General features: G+C 43.4%; 1 protein-coding gene across 6 annotated transcripts in view; it reads left to right on the plus strand.

Annotated features, from left to right (window-relative positions):
- The window catches only part of sema5ba (sema domain, seven thrombospondin repeats (type 1 and type 1-like), transmembrane domain (TM) and short cytoplasmic domain, (semaphorin) 5Ba), a 172,020-nt gene that overhangs the window by 137,143 nt on the left and 13,697 nt on the right, over nt 1-21,180 (plus strand). For all 6 annotated transcript variants that reach the window (XM_072397550.1, XM_072397553.1, XM_072397552.1 and 3 more), the window contains exons 13-18: nt 10,937-11,054; nt 12,172-12,356; nt 13,189-13,332; nt 13,935-14,082; nt 14,603-14,828; nt 16,992-17,204. In XM_072397550.1, coding sequence (XP_072253651.1) covers nt 10,937-11,054; nt 12,172-12,356; nt 13,189-13,332; nt 13,935-14,082; nt 14,603-14,828; nt 16,992-17,204 — 1,034 coding nt within the window. The remainder of the gene's footprint in view (nt 1-10,936; nt 11,055-12,171; nt 12,357-13,188; nt 13,333-13,934; nt 14,083-14,602; nt 14,829-16,991; nt 17,205-21,180) is intronic.

The raw sequence follows: 21,180 nt of genomic DNA on the forward strand, positions 1-21,180 counted from the left end.
TTGTATTCGACCAGTTCCTAAAAAGTTTCATTTTTCATTGTCCGTTCTTTGCTTTTTGGCAGTGGATTTATTTTGACCTGGTGGGTTTTCAGCTGAAGACAATTATCTGTCCTCAACAAGGATTAATGTGTGGAAGCCCTCACCAATAATCATTAAAGTCCTTATGGAAACCTGACAAACGACTGGGGCGGTATCGTCCTCCGCTCGTTTCAGGGAATAAATTAGAAATAAATTAGTTGTGGTTTTGCTGTAATGAAGTTCCACATAATACGATCAGAGGGGTAAGAAATAGGTGTGAGAAGCTTTCTCCACAGTTATGATTTTGTCAGAAAGAGACAGAGAGCGGCCTTTTGCTCCGCCATCGTTATCGATGTGAAAATCAATGTTTAGAGGATGAGCATTGGGGGGGGGGGGGGGGTGATCTCACTGGCTGTTTGTCCAACCTTCTGAATCTCATCAGTTCTCTCAATCGGGATCCTCAGCTGGCCACCGCGGTCCTTCAAAGTCAACTTCATTTTAGCATATAAATGGCTTAATGCTGTTTCTGCTGGTGTGTTGTGTGTGTGGGTTGGACGGCTTCTAATATCCACGCTGCATGATGAGTCAGCGGCCTATTTCTACTGAATCCAAACAGCAGACAGTTGCACACACCGGGGGGGGGGGGGGGGGTAACCTTTGCATTAAATAAGATGAGGGTGACGTATTCCAGATGAGAGTCAGACATGGAGATGAGGAGCGATAGAAAAGCAACAAGAAACTGAAAGAATCCTATTTAAGATGCAGTGAGAAATAATAAGAGTGTGCCCAAAGGATACCATGGGGGGGGTGTCGTCCTTAATGGAGTTTGCAATATTCTGCTCACCTCTGCGGCACGCTCGGCATATTTCACTGCACCACGACTTATGGAGCTGCCGAGCACAACAGATGTCAAACCTGTCAATCAGGCTGACAGCTGAGCTCATTTGGCCGGGTTTGGGGAGGCAGAAACAGGCAGGTGGGGGGGGGGTGTAGAGACGGGCGATTGAGCAAACTGTCCTTGTATTTTCACAGTTAATATGTGGTCATCTTAATTATTCTGGTGCTCGGTTTCCTTTTGATGTCTCTCTTCAGGCATCGATTAAAAGCTACAAACATAAAACCTTTGAATTCTAAAGTTCTTACTGTAAATAATCCCCTTATTCCTCAGTTTATCCATCGATTTACCTGCAGTTTCCCCACTTCCACAGGAGCATGCCGGTTAACTCTGAGCTGAGCTTAATTCGTAAACCTGGCAGCTGTTAGTAAGAGTTTTTCTTGCTTAACTTGACAAAATGTCGTCAGTTCAACTGGTTTCCAACTGCTGTTGCACTGGCATAAAGCTAATAATGTGTTGCTCATTTTAACGTTGTTGGTGCAGTGCAGTACGGAGGTGAAAAAGCATCACTCGGTCCCTTTATTAACCGATTCCAACACTGATACAGAGGTGCATTATTGAGCTGCTCTTCGGTGTATTGTTGGTGGTAAAGACTGAGCTCCAAGGCAGTAAATTAGGTTTCAAACAGAAGAACTTCTCAAAAGACTTGCATAGCATACAGAAGAGTTTGTATATATAGATAGTTGCTGCTGTAACTGTGCAGCTGATGTTAACCGAGCAGATTACAGAGCTGAAAGTGGCCACCAGGAGCAACTGAAACAGCCCCGGATCACACAGCTGTGGGACAGCATGCAGCCATCACTGTGGAACAGGATAAATCTGGACCATATGAGCTTTTTTCTTTACTCCAGAATCTTTATGCTCTCTGGCAAACCGAAGCTTTTCCCTCACAGATAAGTGGTTTTCTTAAGGCTGCGCAGTCTTGAGTTTTCTTCCTAAATGCTCTTACTTTCACTATTAAACATCGCTGCTGATTTTCTTTATTTTTTTTTTTAAATCAAAGATGGCTCCCCACTGTCCATCCTTCCAGGTTTTAATAATGCTTTCTTAACCCAGTTCCAGTAGTTTTTCTGAGTCTTTTGAGTAGTTTTGTTTGCTCGACTCTTCTGAAACTGAGAACTTCTCTGTTCCTACCAGCACAGGCTGTGCCTTCTCAGATGCTTGTTGAAGGAATGAATGAGTTCCAGGTGGTGAGTTATTCATTTCTTGGGTTGGTAAAAGCTTGAAGGTATGTCGAAGGCTCACTTTGGGCACTTCTAAATGCACTCAGTATCAGTAGGTCCGTATCGATAAAACTCATTCTTACTTTTTCTAACTCTGAAGACATGAAAGAAGAGACTCTCCAGTGTTAAGGAGACGTCCTTTTAACGCATTGCTCCCAAAACTGACTGTTAGCAGAGGTCGGCTCTGGTCTTGTTCTAACAATCTTTCTCCTTTAGAGCCGTCTTCTGTGCTCCGTCTCTATGGTCACCCACCGCTCGGACACCTTCTGCCCGATTCAAATGTGAACAAACGCCCGTCATTGTGCCGCCGTCTGAATGAGAGCTGAAAGGACTTCCGTTCAAACCCTTCTGCGTTGTGTGCGGTCGTCCCGTTCAGACACACAAATACAACAAATCCACACACTTTGGTAGCAGCTGAATACTCTATTTTTTCTTTTAAATTAAAAACAAGCAGCCACATGCGTCTGTTTTTGGTTTCCCATCATTGCACAAACGCACCGCGTCAATATCAAGGTGAGACATTATTTTGAATTCTGTGCTTTGGAAGGAAACATCCAGCTGGTTACTGAACACCTGATGAGCTGCAGATGTAACACACAGATCCGTCACATATGCATTATTTTCAGTTAGTTGCTGACTCTTACGGTTTACCGAGTGGAACAAATACAGCCATCAGAGAAGCCAATTATCTTTAAGTGCCTGTAATATGTAGTTTTCCTTAGTTATCGATCTATATCAGCGATTCTGGCAAACCTCCCAAACCCCAAAGTAAAATAACATTTGCATCATCATCTTTAACCCAAGAGCTTTTTGTTGCTCTGCTAAACCGTTTCAACTGTCAGTGATTTGGATCCTTTTAGCGATAGCTTGCAGACAAATGCTGCAGCACGTGTGTGTGTGTGTTTGTCCTCTATTTGTGGTAATTATATCTGACCTGGCCAATTGGCACCTCTGGCTAACAGCACCACTCTGTCCTCCACACGGCTCCCATCTCTCCATCTCAGTCTGATAGTAAAGTGATTTATTTTTGCTTTAGCGCATGCTAGCTTAGCATCAACGCTGCGTTTGCCTTTTTTAAGCCAAATAGCGTTTACACCTGCCACAAAACTTACATTTAAATTCACTTAGTTAAAGCGATATCACTTGTCCGACCACTTCAGGTCTGCATCCAGTCCTGCTGCTTTAAAATCAAACCTGCATTTAATCAATTGATTTTGTTGAACTGAAGGACTTTTTCCGTTAATAGTAAATTTAGTTTTTAATGCTTTTATGTTCTATGTAAAGTACTCTGAACCACCTCTGTCCTCCACACGGCTCCCATCTCTCCATCTCAGTCTGATAGTAAAGGGATTTATTTTTGCTTTAGCGCATGCTAGCTTAGCATCGACGCTGCGTTCGTCTTTTTTCAGCCAAATATCGCTTAAACCTGCCACAAAACTTACATTTAAATTCACTTATTTAAAACCATATCACTTGTCCAACCACTTTAATTCAACTGTTCTTAAAAAGGTGCATTTACTTTTCTTTTTTGTGGGAAATGCTGAATAAATGATACTGTTGGAGGATAAAATGGAAGAAATGAGGCTTTCTGCAGCAGCTGCATTCCTGCAGCAAACCCCTGCTCACACATGTTCTTACATAAACATTACGTTTTATTACAAGAGGTGCAATTGTCCTGCTGGTGAGTGAGATTTCCTGAAGCGCTGCAGCTCGGTTTGCTGTGTGTGTGATTAGCAGTGACCCAGCAGCAGTCCTGGAGCCAAGAGGCTCAGCCTGCCTGCAGCACGAGTTTAAAACAATGTCAGGAAACCACTGAGCAGCCATTGGGGTAAACCACTGACCATTAGCATCTCCGCTGCAGTCGGTGTTAAAATGCCACTTCTACTATTGTTGGGCCTCTGTAGGACGCCCACACATCGGTAGACTTCCTGTCTGACAGCAGAGCTTCCAGGCTGCTCCGGAGAACCTAATTTACCATCACAGCTCACTGCTGCTCAGCCCATATGACCAATCAGGGGAAGAAGTCCCCAACCAAAGAGTGAGGGAGAAAGTGAGAGATGGTGTTCACACAGTGGATGTATTTATTACTGCTCCAGAATCCTGTTACTTTTATTACAGGCTTTGTTCTGGCTGAGTCTCGCTGTAATCACTTTGGTCCCTGCCTCACTTTCTCATCCTCCTGCTTCTTTCAGCATTGATTTGGACCAGAGATGTCTTAACCTCCAGCTCTAACTCCCCTCTAAAGCCCTGATGCCAAAGGCTTTTTAATCCTATGCTCACAGCATTAAGAATTATAATAATTAAGGAGATTTTAGAAATGCAACTCCACATTTATTTTTAATTAGATTAGATTATTGTTCTAAGTCAGGTTTCCTGGTATTTGCTGTTACATAAGAAATGAGAGGAATATGTGAAATATTCCTGTTATTTCAGTGTCACATGCATTCATGAAACATCTCTTTCTGGTTGTAGCTGATCCACAAACTAAGATCAAACACCACTCAGACTATGGAGGACATGCATGTGATGTATATAATCCCACTGTGACGTAAAGATGGCTGCAGGCTGAAAACGGTGAAGAGCTGCTGTGCAATAGATGATACGAACAGATCCAGAAAGAAGTCAGTTACTCTTTAAACAAAGAGCAGTAAAGGGAGCCAAATGGATTTCTGCTACTCAGAATAGGCTTGGAAAGGTGGATTTGTGTTAGATTTCAGAGTAAGAATCCCTCTTGTACGATATTAGGACAAAGCACAGACATGATGAGCTATCTCCTGTTTTTATTTATTGTACACAACCTTTTTACACTGGTCATGGTGACCTTAGGAGAACAGTAACGGGTCTATTCTGTAAGTGAAATTTGTGGCTTACCATCCAAATGGGCTCAATTAAGTTCAACGCACTCCCTTCTCTTTGAACCTGGGACAGGATTACAAAGTTTCTGTCTAATAGGTGGAAGTTTGCTCAAGCGATCTGCAGACTGGCTTTGGAAGTGACGTTTACCTTTAAGTCTTCAAAACATCTGTAAAACAAAGCATCTGGCTCAGATTAATGAGCTATGACCAGGAGTTTGATCTGCAGAAAGCATCATTTTGCTTGCAGTTTGGGAATGATCAGGTTGTCCGTCTTTCCCTTCTTTCCTAACTCTTGTGCGGTCAGTTTATGATGATTTGAGCTGTAGAGTACAGGAACAATATAAGCCTAAGACCACAGTTTTATAAATATGTTTAATGTAGCGTTAGCGCTGTGACAGACTGTAATGTAACCTAAATCTCTTCCTCTGCTCACATGCAGCCATGTTGTCTTGTGTTTCTCTCCCTATCACTTTTCTATGATTCCTTTCAGTGCTGTTGGTGAAACCAACGCTCATAAGAAAGGGGGCGGATTTACTGCTTTGTTTAATGATTCCCTTTGATATTTAATAGAAGGCCATCTCTTGGGTTGTTCTATAGGATTATTTCTTTGTGTTTTCCAACAGGCATATCTCTGAAAAGTCCAGTGAATTATTTATCGAGGCTTTCTCTAGCACACCTTCCCCCTCAATGGTTTCAATTAATGATCTTGTAGCTTCCCAATTCTAAGCTAACAAAGGTAAAGGATGCCATTGTAGCCGTTAAAGTGAAGGTCAATTGTGGAAAGAAAACAACGGTGGTAAACCTTTTCTGACATTATCACTGAGAACAATAACATTGTACGCTCCTCGTTTGACTCTGAATTCATCCATCAAAGATGGTTTTTCCCAGATAAAATCTTGAACATTAAGAGAAGCAAACAATGCCCCTATTATAGCTACTGGAATATAATGACAAAGTTTTATCCAATCAACTAATATGACCAGTGAAAACGGACTGTAAAAACATCAAGACACTATTGAAAAAGAACAATTTGGGCTCCTCACAAATACATAATTACAGGCTGATGTAAAACTTGATATTTTCAGGTAGATTAACCACAACATACAGAATTAGCCAACACTAAACACGGACTACTTTGTGTCTATAGGTAATCATACATGTTGTCGGTCAAAAATGGCATGTGGAGTTCCTCAGGGTTCAAATCTGGAGCCTGTAAATGTTGAACAAAAAGTAGTCCGTCTTTTAGTGTTTAGTGTTGGCTAATTCTGTATGTTTATCCAAAGCAACAAAATTATTATATTATTATCTTATAATCCCATTAAGGGCTTCGAACAAATAGAAAATTGGATGATCCAGAACTTCATGAACCTTCAAATATCTCTTAAGTCATCAGGAACAGGTCTGCTTTCTGTCCTCAGAGTTAAAACTAAACACAGAGAGGCTGCCTTCAGCTTTTATTGGATCATATATGTGGAACAAACTCTCAGAAAACTGCAGGTCTGCATCCAGTCCTGCTCTTTTAAAATCAAACCTGCATTTAATCAATTGATTTAGTTGAACTGAAGGACTTTTATGTTAATAGTAAATTTAGTTTTTAATGCTTTTATGTTCTATGTAAAGTACTCTGAACCACCTTGCTCTGCAATATAAATAAATCTGCTTTACCTTTCATTCACAAGGGTATAAAACTGTATGGTGGACAGTTTGTTTTTGGGACAAAGCCTTGTCATTTTTAGTATTTCTGCTTTATTTGTGCATCTCTTTGGGATTCAGCACCCATCATTCTTCAGCCTTGCTCCAAGTGCTTTAATTAGGCGTATTAGTGCTGCATGGTAGGAGGTCTCTTTTGTATCTGATTAATCATGAGCAGACTTGCTGAATGGTCAGCACATTGGGGGGGGGGAAGCCTCAGGGACAGACATTCACCTTTACACAGAGGATGAGCAGAGTTTGAGTGGTGCAGTGAGAAGATAGTTATTTTGGTGAGATGGACGTCGGCTGGTGTATCCAGACATATGCTTAACTGAGTCAGACCCTCCAGACAGCCTGACATGATCCAACAATGCATCTAATAATGGCTGCAATCCATAATTTATCAGTTCTGGTGATCATATTTGCAATTATACGCAGACAGCCTGCCATTAAAGGTGAGGTGATGTATTGTTTTTATGTCTTGTTGTTAAATGTCTTGTAATAAAAGGAGACATCGGTTTTTACTGCAATCGCAAACGATTTAAAATGCCAGTTATATCTCCACTGAGAGAACACAGCAGATTTATCCTCGAATGCAAGTCCTCCACACATTTCCTTACATGGCTGCGGAGTTTTGGTCTATTTAAAATGGAACAGGTTGTGTTCCATAACTTCTCTGTTCCACTGGGGATTTGTGCACGATACCTGCCTGAGCCTTGCAGATTTTTCAGCTCAGTTAACAGGTGGGGGAGCGTCTACTGTACGAAAACGCTCACTGTGTACAGGTGCACACTCTTACATGCCTCACAACCTGTACATCTGCAGAATCAGGCCCCTTTTCCTCTCCCTCCACAGTGGGGGGTTTAAAAAAGACAAATACAGGGAGGCAATATGATTCTACTGCTTTAGAAAGGTGAGAGTCAGTGGGTCTACATGATGAGATTAACTGGATTACAGCTACAGTTGGGTTCTGCTCCTTATCTGAGGGTAATTATCCTTGGATATATGGCGGTGAATGAATCGAATCACTGGCACAAAGCATGTCATACCCCGGGACGATAGGTGGCGCTGTCCCCATTTCAGCTATCGCTAATAGAGCCACTTCCTGTTGACGTCTTCACCACCAACAGCAACAAACTCAGGCATTCAGAAAGATGGCGAACGCAGAGCGAGATGAAGCTGCGTCCCTCTCCATCTGTGATGAGCTGGTTATGGCACAGACGATGCACAACGGCGCATTCTCCATCGCCTTGTTTCTTTCTTTCTGACGACAGCAACAGGAATATCGTCTCCTTCCACTTCAGGGTGAAGAATCTGGAGCATGTGCAGAACTCTCGATCCGATCCACTGTCGTCTACGTGCACGTTCAGTGCACGTTTGGATCGAGTTATCTCGGGGTCTTAATCCGATCACAAGTAACCCGATCCGAAGGTGTCTCCATGAGCTGAATAACTCAGTCTTATTGTAATTTAGCCTTTAATCATGTAACCGCTCTGACTCAGTCTGTCAGTAACACCCTCCTGCTAAATTCATGCTTATAGCATCCATCGGGTTCCTCTGACCGCGTGCAGCCAATTTTTATATTATCCAGTTGAGACGATGTTCACTGAAGGTCACAGGAAGGTCACAGGAAGGAACTGACGTCACACGACGATGTTTAGTGAATATTCCCTTAACTGTGACCTCTGGAAGACTTTGCACGGCATTGGTCAGACCACACTTGCTAATTATCACACCGTAGAGTTCCCCTCATGGCAGCTGCTTCCATGCTTGCATGCATCTCCACGGCAGGCCGACTGTAGACTTCTCAAGCTGCAGTTTGAGACAGTTGAGTTTCCTTTGCATGCTCTTTGGGCTGCATGTGGTCAACTGCAGATGGCTGTTGTCGACTCTCCCGCTCTGATGGCATACGACAGCGTTCATCTCACACAGGCCGGATGCACAAGCATGTCGTGAATAATGAGGAAGACCTTCACTCACCTCGTGAACACGAGGCTCCTGCACAGCACGGCAGCAGCTCGATCCACTGTCGTCTACGTTTGGATCGAGTTATCTCGGGGTCTTAATTCGAACCGATTCTTGTCAGATTAAGGTGTCCCAATGAGCTGAATAACTCAGTCTTATTGTAATTCAGCCATTAATCCGACAGATGGCGCTCATGTGACCGCACTGACTCAGCGCTCGCTGTATTGTTGCATCATTTTTCCCCATGATGTCAAAGATTTAATTATTTAAAGGCAATCATTAAACCGACCGCTGATATCTGCTGTGTACTAAAGCTGTTCTACGCTAAAACACTGTTTTAGTAATCTTTGTTTATTCTGAAAACCCGACCAGAGTTAAAGGAACACTACAAAGACTGAAACTGTGGACACTTAAAGCTCTCTTACACTTTATTCTTAAACTGAAAGCAGCTGTTTCAGCTCCCTCCGCTCCTCTGGCCTTAGGTTTTCTACCACATCTGAGCACTACTGTGCAGAAATGGCTTCCATTCAACCACGAGGGCTTTAGTCACCTCAAAAGTTGTTCAAAGTGGCGGATGTCTGCAGGTTAGTAAAGTCCATCCTTTCCAAATTGGTCCCAGTTGGAAATGTACAAAGTTGAGATTAGTCTTGACTGGTTAAGTCGGTGTAAAAAGTTCTGATTTAACAGATGTATCATTTGTTGGAACACTGCGACAGACCAGCTGTTGGCAAACTTTTTATGAGTGCTGCTCATTGTGTGAAAATGTTGCTCCGCAGCATCAATCCCAGCTTACATCTGCACTGCAGTCATTTTGTTGGCATCTCTTCCAACTCATACAATTTCTCTCTGGAGTATATTTCATGAGCATGTCTACATTATATTTATCTCTTCTCCCATTTTTCCTTTAAATGAATGCAAATGAGGTGAATCCAGAGCTAAATGGGTCTTTCCCTGAGGTTAAAAGCCCCCCAGTCTGCCTCTTGGCACACAGAGCTAATAAAGCTTCAAATCGCCACCACCTCGGCCTTTTAAATTCGCTCCATTCTTGAATTAGGCACTCATTAATTGTTCTGCTTAGCTGATCTCTGTAATAGTGTGTGTTGGAGCGGAGTGTGTTGCTGATCAGAAAGACAAATGAGAAATCCAAAGCCATGATGACGATGCAAACCCCACAGAGATGAAATGCGGCTGACCTTGAGCCAAAATGGCAACAAGCTCCTCCCTCTGCCCTCTCAAATGAACTGCTGTGTTCACCGAGCTGTAAATTAGCCTGGATCTCATTATGATTATTGTTTCATCGACAGAGTGGCATCCGGTGTCAAAGTAATAGTCACTTCATTAGAAGCAGACAGTCAATGTGATAGAAAGGAAGCCGATGCCTTCCGGCTGGGCCACAGATCACCAGAGAGCACAACGCTCACTCATTCCTGGCCTGTGGGGTCACCTCTGATGTGCTGACTCAGCAGTATTGTCTTTATTCGATGCAAACCGACCTCGGGTTGGTTGGACCCTGTTGCATCGAGCTGTATCAACACCTGGAGATTCCTCATCCTCCAGGCTCAACACTGCAGGACTCCTCAAATAAACCAAGAAAGCCTGCAGCAGGCAAGAAAACAAGCCGCTCTGCTTTCAGCAGACGCTCCAACGCTGTAATTAAGGAGCTGAGACCGATGGAGGAAGGGATGTAAAAGGCTGAGGGAAGCCTCTGAGAGAGAAGAGAGTTTTACCGTTCAAGCCTTTAATTCTGCGTTCCTGAGGCTCCTTCAGCTTAGCCTCGTCATTAACAGCTTTGGATTTAATTAGCCATCATTAAGCCTCGGTTTTACTGGAGGAGCTTACAAATATTTAATCACTGTTGGGGTAATGCACCGTTGTTGCTTTGAATCTCTGTACAAAACATCTGGAACAGGTCTGAAGCCACGTTTGATATGACCCAGGTGTGTTGTCATCTCAGATATTTGATGTCTCTTTGCCCATTTTCTTATGAAAATGTTAATATTTCAAATATATGAAAACTATTTTGTCCTCATAATCCTTAAAAAACAACAACATAGCTTCATATTACACCCAAGATATGAAGCCGCTCAGCCTCATGTTTCCTAACTGTCACAAATAATGCAAATCTCGCTGATAAACTGAAATAATTTCACACTTTAGCACTTTTTGAGTTGCAATTGTGCTGGATTTAAATGCTAAATTATTTTCTAGATGAAGGGGGATCGTATTTGTTTAGTTATAAAAAGAAATGTCTAACTTTGGTGCATTCACCCACTGCTGGTACCCCACAGACTGTGCCTGGAGGCGCGGGACCCCTACTGCGGCTGGGACTTCAGGCAGCGCAGATGCACCACGCTGGAGGACAGCTCCAACATGAGTCAGTGGAAGCAGAACATCACCCTTTGTCCGGTAAGAGTGATGTCACTGGAGCACTTACTGTAAGATTGGGAAAGAGCCCTCTCAGCTCTCTGCATTTGGCTGATCGGCCTTCAGTTCGCCCGGCTGCTTCTGTACACTTTCACATCATCAATAAACACAAATGGGCCCGGTGGCAGTGGAATCCATGCATATCCTTGTTATCACACTGCCTCCGCATGTATGCTTCTCAAATCATGGGGCTTTACTTTGTTATTCTGGTACATACTGATCTCAGTTTCATCTGACCAAAGAATGCTGTTTGAGTCAGACTTGAGGCTGATGAAGGGTTCGTTCACTGTGGTGAACCCTCTGCATTTTCTCTTCCAAGTCATCCTAAGTGGATTTGACCGAGGCCTCCACAGTGCTTTTCCCTTGGCTGGAGGTTGCTGCACACTGAGTTTGGGGCCAGCCTGCATCGTCACTCCGTGCCAGAAAGAATATTAATTAACAGACATCTTTTTGATCCAGTTTGCTTTGGTTCAAACTTTAATCTGATGGAGATCCAACCATACATTAATGTAACCCACCCCCCACTTTGAGTGGCTGTTCTTTTGTATTTTTGTATCCAATTTAATAACAATTTTGATGAATGAGTCTCTGCTGAACCACTTATGGTTATACTACTAATGTGTTTATATTTCTGTGCATGTATTTTATCATTTATAACTAAGATTTTCAGACCACAGCCCCACATGAAGCGCATTAGTCTTTGGGCTGAATGTGAATAAGAATAAGCTGTTTTCTGTTGTTCAACCTGATCTGAAGATCTAAGATGTGCAGGCAGTCCCTCCCTTCACTGAAAGAGGTTTTCTTGTTTACCAGGGAAAGGATCTGTGATAATCCATCACTGTTTGCTTTCTGCAGCCTGATGACCTTCAGTCATTTGCACTGAAAAATCCTTCAAAAGCAAAAAAGCAACTGTTGGAATTGACTCCAGACCTAAATAAACCTGCTTCATTGATAAAGACGTAACCAAAGAACATCCCATGAATTCAGCGTCTTTGGCTTGAATATGTCAGGATGTAACAGAAGAAATTACACTAAACTACGTCATACTTTTCCAGCTCTCACTGTCTTACACTTACCGTCCTCATGATTTGTTTTAAAGCTTCGGAACCAGACCAACGATGGTGGCTTTGGACCCTGGGCGCCATGGCAACCCTGCAACAACGACGATCCTGTGGATGGCGCGAGCGCCTGTTTGTGTCGCTCCAGATCTTGTGACAGCCCCGCCCCTCGATGTGGAGGCAAAAACTGTGAAGGCCCCACCATAGAAGTGTCAAACTGTTCCAGGTAGAAAAGGAAAAAAAAACTTTTATTTCTCAGTTTAATTAGGATGGTGACAAAATGGAGTGGATGGATATGACATAACACCAAAGATCTGCACTGAGCAGCCAGAAAAACATGGATTTTCTGCTCTACTGAGAGGAAAATGCTTGGTTTAAACAGTAGTTTCTGTTGTCCTGACAGTTAGCATTAGTAACAGTAGCTGTAACGCACTGATTATTCTTATGATAGTTTGTGCATCTGGCTCAGTATGAAAGAGCTGGACAAGTGGTTCTTATTACTATAAATACTAGTTTTATGATTAAACACATCAAAATGTCCTGGATCAGGAAAACTCCAACACCCTCAGAAATGTCCTCAGTGACTTTGAAGCATCCAGGAAACATTTTACTCCAACAGAACCTTAGAAACATCATGAAAATGTGAGAAAATGTAGGCGACAACCAGTTATTATGCCCCAGTCGGCCAATCAGAGAACAAACTCAGAGTTTAGGCACCTTCTTCCCAACGGATAAGTAGGCCAGATTTAATCCTGGGTGCTGAAATTGAATTGTGCTTATGCAGAGAGTGGCAATTAAATCATGAGGAGTTCTACCTTGGAACAAAGCACTTAAGCAAATTGAATGAATGCTTCCCCGCCAGAATGAGCTCTCGCTGTGTGTTTGCATGTCTACTTCCTGTTCAGAATCAGAGCGACGATTGGACGGCTGCAGCTAAAAAGCCTTTTTCCCCCATTTAACGCAGGACAAAATCGTGTGAAAAGCATAATGTGAAGTCACTGTTGAATATTTAGGTTTCTGAACAGCCGTTGCTAATATCCATGTGTCTGTTGCCATAGAAATGGAGGCTGGACACCCTGGTCGTCATGGGGACAGTGCAGCACGACCTGTGGGACAGGTTTCGAGCTACGTCAGCGTTCTTGTAACAACCCATCACCCAGACACGGTGGCCGCGTGTGTGTCGGACCGAGCAGGGACGAAAGGTGACGATAATCGAGTCGGATTAACCGTTTCTCATCAGAGAAAAACTAAAGTGAATCAGGAAAGTGCAGCCAGAACCTGGGAAGCCTTGCAGAAGCAGGAAAACCGTCTGTGTTTCTTAATAAGACCTTGTTGTTTGCTGCTGCAGGTGGTTAAGTTGATGGCTTTGAACCAGGAAAACTGTTAATATTTAATAATATGTTCAGATAACAGAAGATATAAAAAAAAAAAACCTCCTGTTCAGCTCCATAAATTTCCTTAACAAACTGCATCTTGAGAGAAATTTAGCAGCATCATAACAACCTGATCAGGCCGAATACGTCATTTAGTTGTTTTTTTCTGACAACTTGATTATTTTTTGCTTCCATCTATCCTGAAACTAAAAAAAGAAACTAAACTGAGGTCCACAGGATTAAATCTTTCTACATTTCAGGCATAATTTCATTTAAAAAGGAATATTTCTCGTTGTAAACTAACCTGTAACATGTTAACACTCGTTATGAGGATGCAAATGAAGAGATTTTCTGGAAAACTAATGAATGAATCCAACATAACAAGGACAGATCTCTCAAAACCTTTAAACTGACCACGGCCATCTCTGCAGGTTCTGCAATGAGGGCGTTCCCTGTCCTCAGCCCATCTTCTGGACCCCCTGGGGCTCCTGGACCAAGTGCAGCACAGAGTGTGGTGGGGGGGTCCACTCCAGGGTGCGCACCTGTGAGAATGGAAACAGCTGCCCAGGATGTGCTCTGGTAGGAACAATAAAAACAAAAGAAAAAGGTTGCAGAAACATGTCCAAATTCCTCATTTCAAAAAGGACTTTGAGCGTAACTTTATTTAAAACTGAGGTCAGTTTGACATAATTAATCAGAAGTATCCATTTCCTGGCCTCAATGAAACACCTCGTATGATAAATTAACTGGTTTTTTTTACATTTTACAGCTCATTTCGTGTTTTTCTGCTGCCACTTTGTCAGAATATTTTAGCTTCTGTGCGATGATCCACTGAGCAACGATTTAATTAACAGAAAGACTTTTTCATTTTGAATCCTTGACCTAAAGCGCCTCCGCAGGACAAAGTGGAAACGTGTCCACGTTTATCTCGTCACTGACTTCCTGACATCAATTAATCGTCACATTTTACTATTTGAGTGTTTCCTCCTGGCAGAGAAAGCAGAAATATTTCAGCTTCCTGATACATTCTTATGCTTCACATGGTAGCCGGAGCTCTGATTTTAACACAGCAGCTACGAATGACGACCTTCTCCTGCAGGAGTACAAGGCCTGCAACCTGGAGGCGTGTCCAGAGGTGAAGAGGAACACACCTTGGACGCCCTGGATGCCGGTCAACGTCACCCAGGGCGGAGCTCGTCAAGAGCAGAGGATGCGCTACATGTGCCGGGCGCACCTGTCCGATCCCCACGAGCTGCAGATCGGGAGGAGGAAGGTGGAGACGCGCTTCTGTCCAAACGATGGGACGGTGGCCTGTGAGACGGACAGTAAGTTCACCCACGATATGAGAAGAGTTCTGGCCACTCTTGCTGTGTTGTGGGGCTTAAACACAGGGTGGTTGGACAGATGTCACATGTTCGCTGCCACTGTTTAGATTCCTTTAGATGTGATAATGGAGCATCAGTGAAAAGTCATTCTGAGAGTAAACGTCATTAAAAACGTTAAGGCAAGTTTATTTTATAGCACAATTCAACAACAAGGTGATTCAAAGAGCTTCACAGAGACATTAAAACAGAAGAAATAAAAAGCATGATTTAAAATTTAAGCAAAAGAAAGAAATAAGAACAATAGATAAAATCTGAAAAAATTATATATATGAAAGATAAAATCAGGAGTTAAAACATGATTCCGTTTTGAAACTCAAGCTTATTCAAATGCAGCTGAAAATAGATGTTTCTTCAGCCTGGACTTAAATACTGAGAGTTTCAGCTGATCTGAGGCTTTCTGGGAGTTTGTTCCAGACATGTGGAGCATAGAAGCTGAATGCAGCTTCTCCAGGTCTGGTTCTGACTCTGGGAACTGATAAAGAACCGGATCCAGATGACCTGAGGGGTCTGGGAGGTTCATAGTGGGTCAGGAGGTCACTGATGCATTTTGGACCATTCAGAGCTTTATGGACCAGCATCAGAACCTTAAAGTCTATCCTCTGATGGACCAGCATCAGAACTTTAAAGTCTATCCTCTGATGGACCGGCAGCAGAACTTTAAAGTCTATCCTCTGATGGACCAGCATCAGAACTTTAAAGTCTATCCTCTGATGGACCGGCAGCCGGTGGAAAGACCTCACAGCTGGACTGATGTGCTCCACTTCTTTGGTCTCAGTGAGGACTCGAGCAGCTGAGTTCTGGATGAGCTGCAGGTGTCTAACTGACCCGTAAAGATGCTGCTACAATAATCAAGCTAGTTTTTTAAGTGTTTTTCCAGGTCCTGCTGAGACATCAGATCTTTTAGCCTTGATATATCCTTAAGGTGATAGTAGGCTGACTTTGTTATTGCCTTAATGTGTTTGTCCAAATTTAGGTCTGAGTCCATCACTACTCCCCCGTTAAGCTAACGGAAGCAGAACCAGGGCCGATACTTCTGGTGCAGAAGGGCAGAGAATTTTGTTTCAGGATCAGTGAGGTGCAGACAGATGTGTGGCATCTGTACCCGAGAACCTGAGCTTAAAGGCTGCTAAATGCATCTCGAGCCTCCGGGGTTTGTCTGGAACTGACCTTGGTCTAATAAATTAACATAACAATCACAGTAACGTGACAAAATGAGCGGGTAGCACTAAAACTGCTCATTTTAATCAAACACATCTCAGAATAGTTGATTGTAACATTCCCACCTGAGGAATAAAATATTAAAGACATTCTCACTGCATCTTCCTGCTTCTCCCACCAGTCTCTTTCAGCCAAAATGGAGACTTGAACCCTTTTGTACTCTGACCTTCAGCCTGTTTAATATCAGATTTAAGAGGTGGGATCTCACATTTTAAACCTACAACTAGTAAGATTTCTTTATTCAACTTGCTCCAAATTGTTGTTCAGAACCATTCTTTTAATGATTCAAACACATCAACCAAAATTACATTATTTTTGTGTGGATTTTTCCACCAATTACAGATAACTTGGTTTTGAAAGGGAGTCGTCCACAGTGTATTCAATAAGTTTTTACATTTCAGCAGGATAATCTGTTGAATGATGGATTCGTGCACACACACACGCACACACACACACACACACACACACAGTAAGTCCTGTATCAACAGAGTGAGAAGGCGGCAGAGCAAAGATTTCTCCCAGCAGGGCTGTGACATGTTTAAAGGCCCCCCCGTTAGAGCCATTAGCTCCCCTACATGCTGTTAGTGACGGGGTCACAGTCCAGCACTTCCACGCACACACTGACACACGGCATTACGCACCGCCACAGTCCACTGCTCTCCACTGGTGGCTTTTCCATGCCCTCTCTCCTAAATCGATTACCTGTCTACCCCTGTCGGCCTCCTGGGGGGCTGCAACGATTCCGACAAACTGATGAAACACCGACAGCAGCCAAGTGCACGAGGGGCAGAGAGAGAAGAATGTCTGTTGGCAAAGCATGCGTCATATATCTGGCTTCAGATGGTTTTTGATCCTTGCTTCGCCTTCTCTCATCGCTACCTGTAGGCCTCGTTGAGGAGCTCCTGAAAACACCCGTGCTGCGGATGGCTGGGGTGGGCTGGTCGTCATGGGAGACCTGGTCGAGCTGTACGCAGAGCTGTGCCAAAGGCTACCGCACCCGGCGGCGAACCTGCGCAGGACCGGAAGGGAAGAGCGCCCCTGTGGCGTGCCGAGGCTCGCCTGTGGAGTACCAGGACTGTAACGTGCAGCCGTGTCCTGGTGAGTGAAGCCACACCGTAAAACACAACAACTGCAGTGCAAAAGCCCTTAAATTCTCCCATATTTGCATACTTTCTTTTAGCGTTACATGCTTAAACCAAGTGGTGAGATGGTGTAAACGGCCCGTTTTTACTTAAAGGTCAGGGTCCCGTTCCTAAATGTTCTTTAACAACAAACTGCTGCAACACGTCTCTCTAAACAGCCGCAGTTTAGATGCTGCATCCTTAAAGGTCTCGTTATTCATTTCATGTTTGAGATGTGGTAAAGTAGCCTGTAGGCAAAAATGCAAATTCCAGAGGAAAACCCTGAAAACAAGGCCAGCAACAATGAAGCGATCCTCTGTGGCAGTCTTTCGTGTGACCTTCACACTGCAAGTCTATGAAAACTCAGAAAAGCAGAGGTTTCACCAGCTTTTACTCAAGTTTTTGTGACTAATTCACACCACATCAGGGCTTTGTTTCGTCTCTTGAATGATCGGATTTAGGGTCTGTTTATTATTGTTATTGGAAGCTTTGTCTTCTAAAGGCTCTTTTACACCAAACATACCTACGGCGACAGAATGGGTCTCAGTGTGGGGTAAAAACACACCGGAGACGACCTCCAACTGGGAGCAGGGGTCTGAATTATTCAGTTTGTACAAAGTCAGGTGATTATTAGCTCAGTTACAGGCTGGTTTTCATGTGAGGGACACAAAGTCCTGCATTTCAGTTTAAACCAACACATCACATGGACCGTTTTATGCAAGCTTGCTTTTATTGGGCATTTAAGCTTCATGCACAGAGAAATAACTGTTGAAGTCCCATTAAGATACAACAGAGTGATACTGACCCAAAGGAATCGGCTGAGGAGCCTCACAGAAGAGATGAGACGTTCCCAACAGCTGATCATAAGCTTGTTGTACAAGAGCACAAAGGGGCAATGAATAAATAAATAAATACACCTCAGATATGAGCTGAAATATCTGTGGAAAATGTGACATCTCTGGCAAAAGAGGGAAAAAACTCGGATATTTTTCTCCAGGTGAAGTAGGAATGACATCTGATTGATTACAAATTAAAAACAATATTCTTAACCCCTTAATGTAGTCCAGTAAAATTGTTCTTTTACGTTCATAAGGAGACGTAGTCGCTGCTGTTACCTTCAGGTATTTCAGTCTGCTCCAAACAACAGCTTTAACTTTACTTTGAGGCCTTTTTTTAGCCATTTTAAGGGGTTAAAACCAGATGAGATGCAATTACGTACCAATTGTTCTTTTAATTTATCACTCAATTAGACGTGATTCCTTCACTTTTGCCAGGGCAACACTTTTAACCTAAGTGCCACCTTCAAACCATCCGGATGAACTATTAAACAGATATAAAGTCAGTTCTTGGCTTACTTCTAACTTCTTCAGTGTATGATGAGTTCATAAAGAAAGGATCAGAGCAGGGAAACTGAGATGGAGGCGGGGGGGTGGGAGGTCAATGGTGGTAGTAAAATACTGCAGAGTGGATCGTTAACTTCATTAGCTAATGGTCACCAGCGACAGTGCAGGAGGAGCTCTTGAACAAATTAAGTTATCTATTTCAAACTCCTAATCAAACCACAATCAGCTGCCTGCAGCACTTAGAGGCTCCACTTATTAAGCAGGCTGAGCGCAGGCCAACCTGCACTTCTGCCCGGTGGAAGTTAGGATGGAGTTAAAGATTCATGTCGGGTACAATATGAATCGGTCGTCATGGCGCAGATCAAATTCCTGCGTTGCATTTGAATGGAGGCGGTCCATAACCACATGTGGTCCCTTGTGGTTAACGGAGAAACCGACCTGTGTAACTTAAGGAAGCTCAGATGAGGCAGCCGTGGCTGCTTCTCGGTGGCGAGAAGCCTTCCGCCGGCGCTGTCACGTTTCTCCTCACGTGTTTTCCCTGAAGAGATTCAGGTGAGAAGGACAAGGCCAGCGACAACAGGGAGAATGAGTGCGAAATAGTAATTGATGATGAAATTAGTGAGAGAGGGATGGCTGAGGAAATTAAAATGAATTGTTTTGGCACGTGTGCAGAGGAGAAACGGGTGTGAGCGATGCCAGTAAGTCTCACTGTCAGCCTGTGTTCAGTTATTCGTTTCATCAAAGGAAGTTGTGACCTAAAAACCGTTGAGTTTGTTCCCCCGACTCGTTTCAGATGAGCATCTGCAGACAACAAAACAAGCTTCACGTGACTCAGATCAACTCTTAAAACCCCATAAAGATCAACTTCCTCAAAGCGGCTGAATAAGCCCGACTTCTGACTTTGTAAATGTGAAAGAACACAGCCAGACGGCGTGTTCGGTAATCCAGTGAGTCAGATGCTCAGCCAGTCAGGAGGAGAGTCAGTCAGGCAGAGCTTTGGCTGGCTGTGAGAGCTAGTCGGAGTTAAGTGGTCGCAGCCTGCTTTACTGTGTCAACTCTTATCCACTCAGCTGGAGGAGTTTTCTGCAGCACTGCGAGGTTACTTGGCAACGCCGCCTTCCTCCATCAGTCAGAGAGACATCAGCCAGTCAACCGGCCACTCAATTAGTCAGTCACGCTTTTCTGATCAGATGAAACATTAACAGTCCCCATGGGAAGAATAACTCGTGTCGGACTCAGGAAAGCAGAAGCATGATCAGGAAGACGCTGAAAATACGATCTGACCTCATCATCCTGCAGTTCATCACGTTTAGCAGCTTGTTTTTCCTGCATTTATACACAAATTCATCCAAACTTACAGGGACATTATGGTACCGTGATCAAGGGCGTAACCATGGTTTAGACATTGGGGGGGTCCAAGAAAAACTAAATTGTTAAGTGCATTATCTATAATTCTTTATTTATATATGAAAAATTGGACATTTAGAACATAGTTTAGAGGACTATATTGACCATGTAAGTTCACATCTAAAGGAATAGTGTAATTTCTCCGAGACAGTGACTGCCCCCCCACTTTGTTTTGGTTAGTTGCTTACTGTTTACTGACCTTAAACACACCTACCAATTACAATTATGCTCTTCCAGTAGTTCTGGAGCAAATAGGACAGCTTCCAATGGAAAACGACCAAATACCCAAAGCATGTTTATGGAAATATTTTAATAAGGACAACTAATGATGTAACAAATTACAGACTTTTCCTTTAACAAAAACTGTGCTGAGGACTTTTAAGTCCAGGTTCATTTCTATTGTGTCAATGTCTCAAAATGTGCATCAACAATGAAAAGTCTAATAGTCTAATGTTATTTTTGTTTTAAGTCTTTTACTTTGAAAGGGGGCGGAAGTTTATTTTGTTGATTCTGTGTTGGATTTCCTGTTCTGGTACAATCTGCTCTGTTGAGCAGCGGCTCCGTCAAAAGTAGAAGTCCAACGTAAAGATAACGAGAGCCCGGTGGGTCACTCTCATCGACTGGAGTGTTAGCGACCGCGGCGCAGCCGTTACCACGGTAACACACGGAAATACACTGAAAATAAATAAGACATAACAAGAGACTGATCCCTTGACAGGGTTCATAAAAGGAGAACATGCATTTTACATATTTTCTTCTGTATATTGGGGGGGACACGACCCCCCAAAGAATGCGTGGTTACGCCATAGCCCGTGATGCATAATGCGTGTGTTGCAGTGAAAGGTTCGTGGTTACGCCATAGCCCGTGATGCATAATGCGTGTGTTGCAGTGAAAGGTTCGTGGTTACGCCATAGCCCGTGATGCATAATGCTTGTGTTGCAGTGAAAGGTTCGTGGTTACGCCATAGCCTGTGATGCATAATGTGTGTGTTGCAGTGAAAGGTGCGTGGTTACGCCATAGCCCGTGATGCATAATGCTTGTGTTGCAGTGAAAGGTTCGTGGTTACGCCATAGCCTGTGATGCATAATGCTTGTGTTGCAGTGAAAGGTTCGTGGTTACGCCATAGCCCGTGATGCATAATGCTTGTGTTGCAGTGAAAGGTGCGTGGTTACGCCATAGCCTGTGATGCATAATGCGTGTGT

This window comes from Leuresthes tenuis, unplaced genomic scaffold (assembly GCF_036924035.1).
Source record: "Leuresthes tenuis unplaced genomic scaffold, fLeuTen1.0.hap1 SCAF_12, whole genome shotgun sequence".
NCBI classification, from domain to species: domain Eukaryota; kingdom Metazoa; phylum Chordata; class Actinopteri; order Atheriniformes; family Atherinopsidae; genus Leuresthes; species Leuresthes tenuis.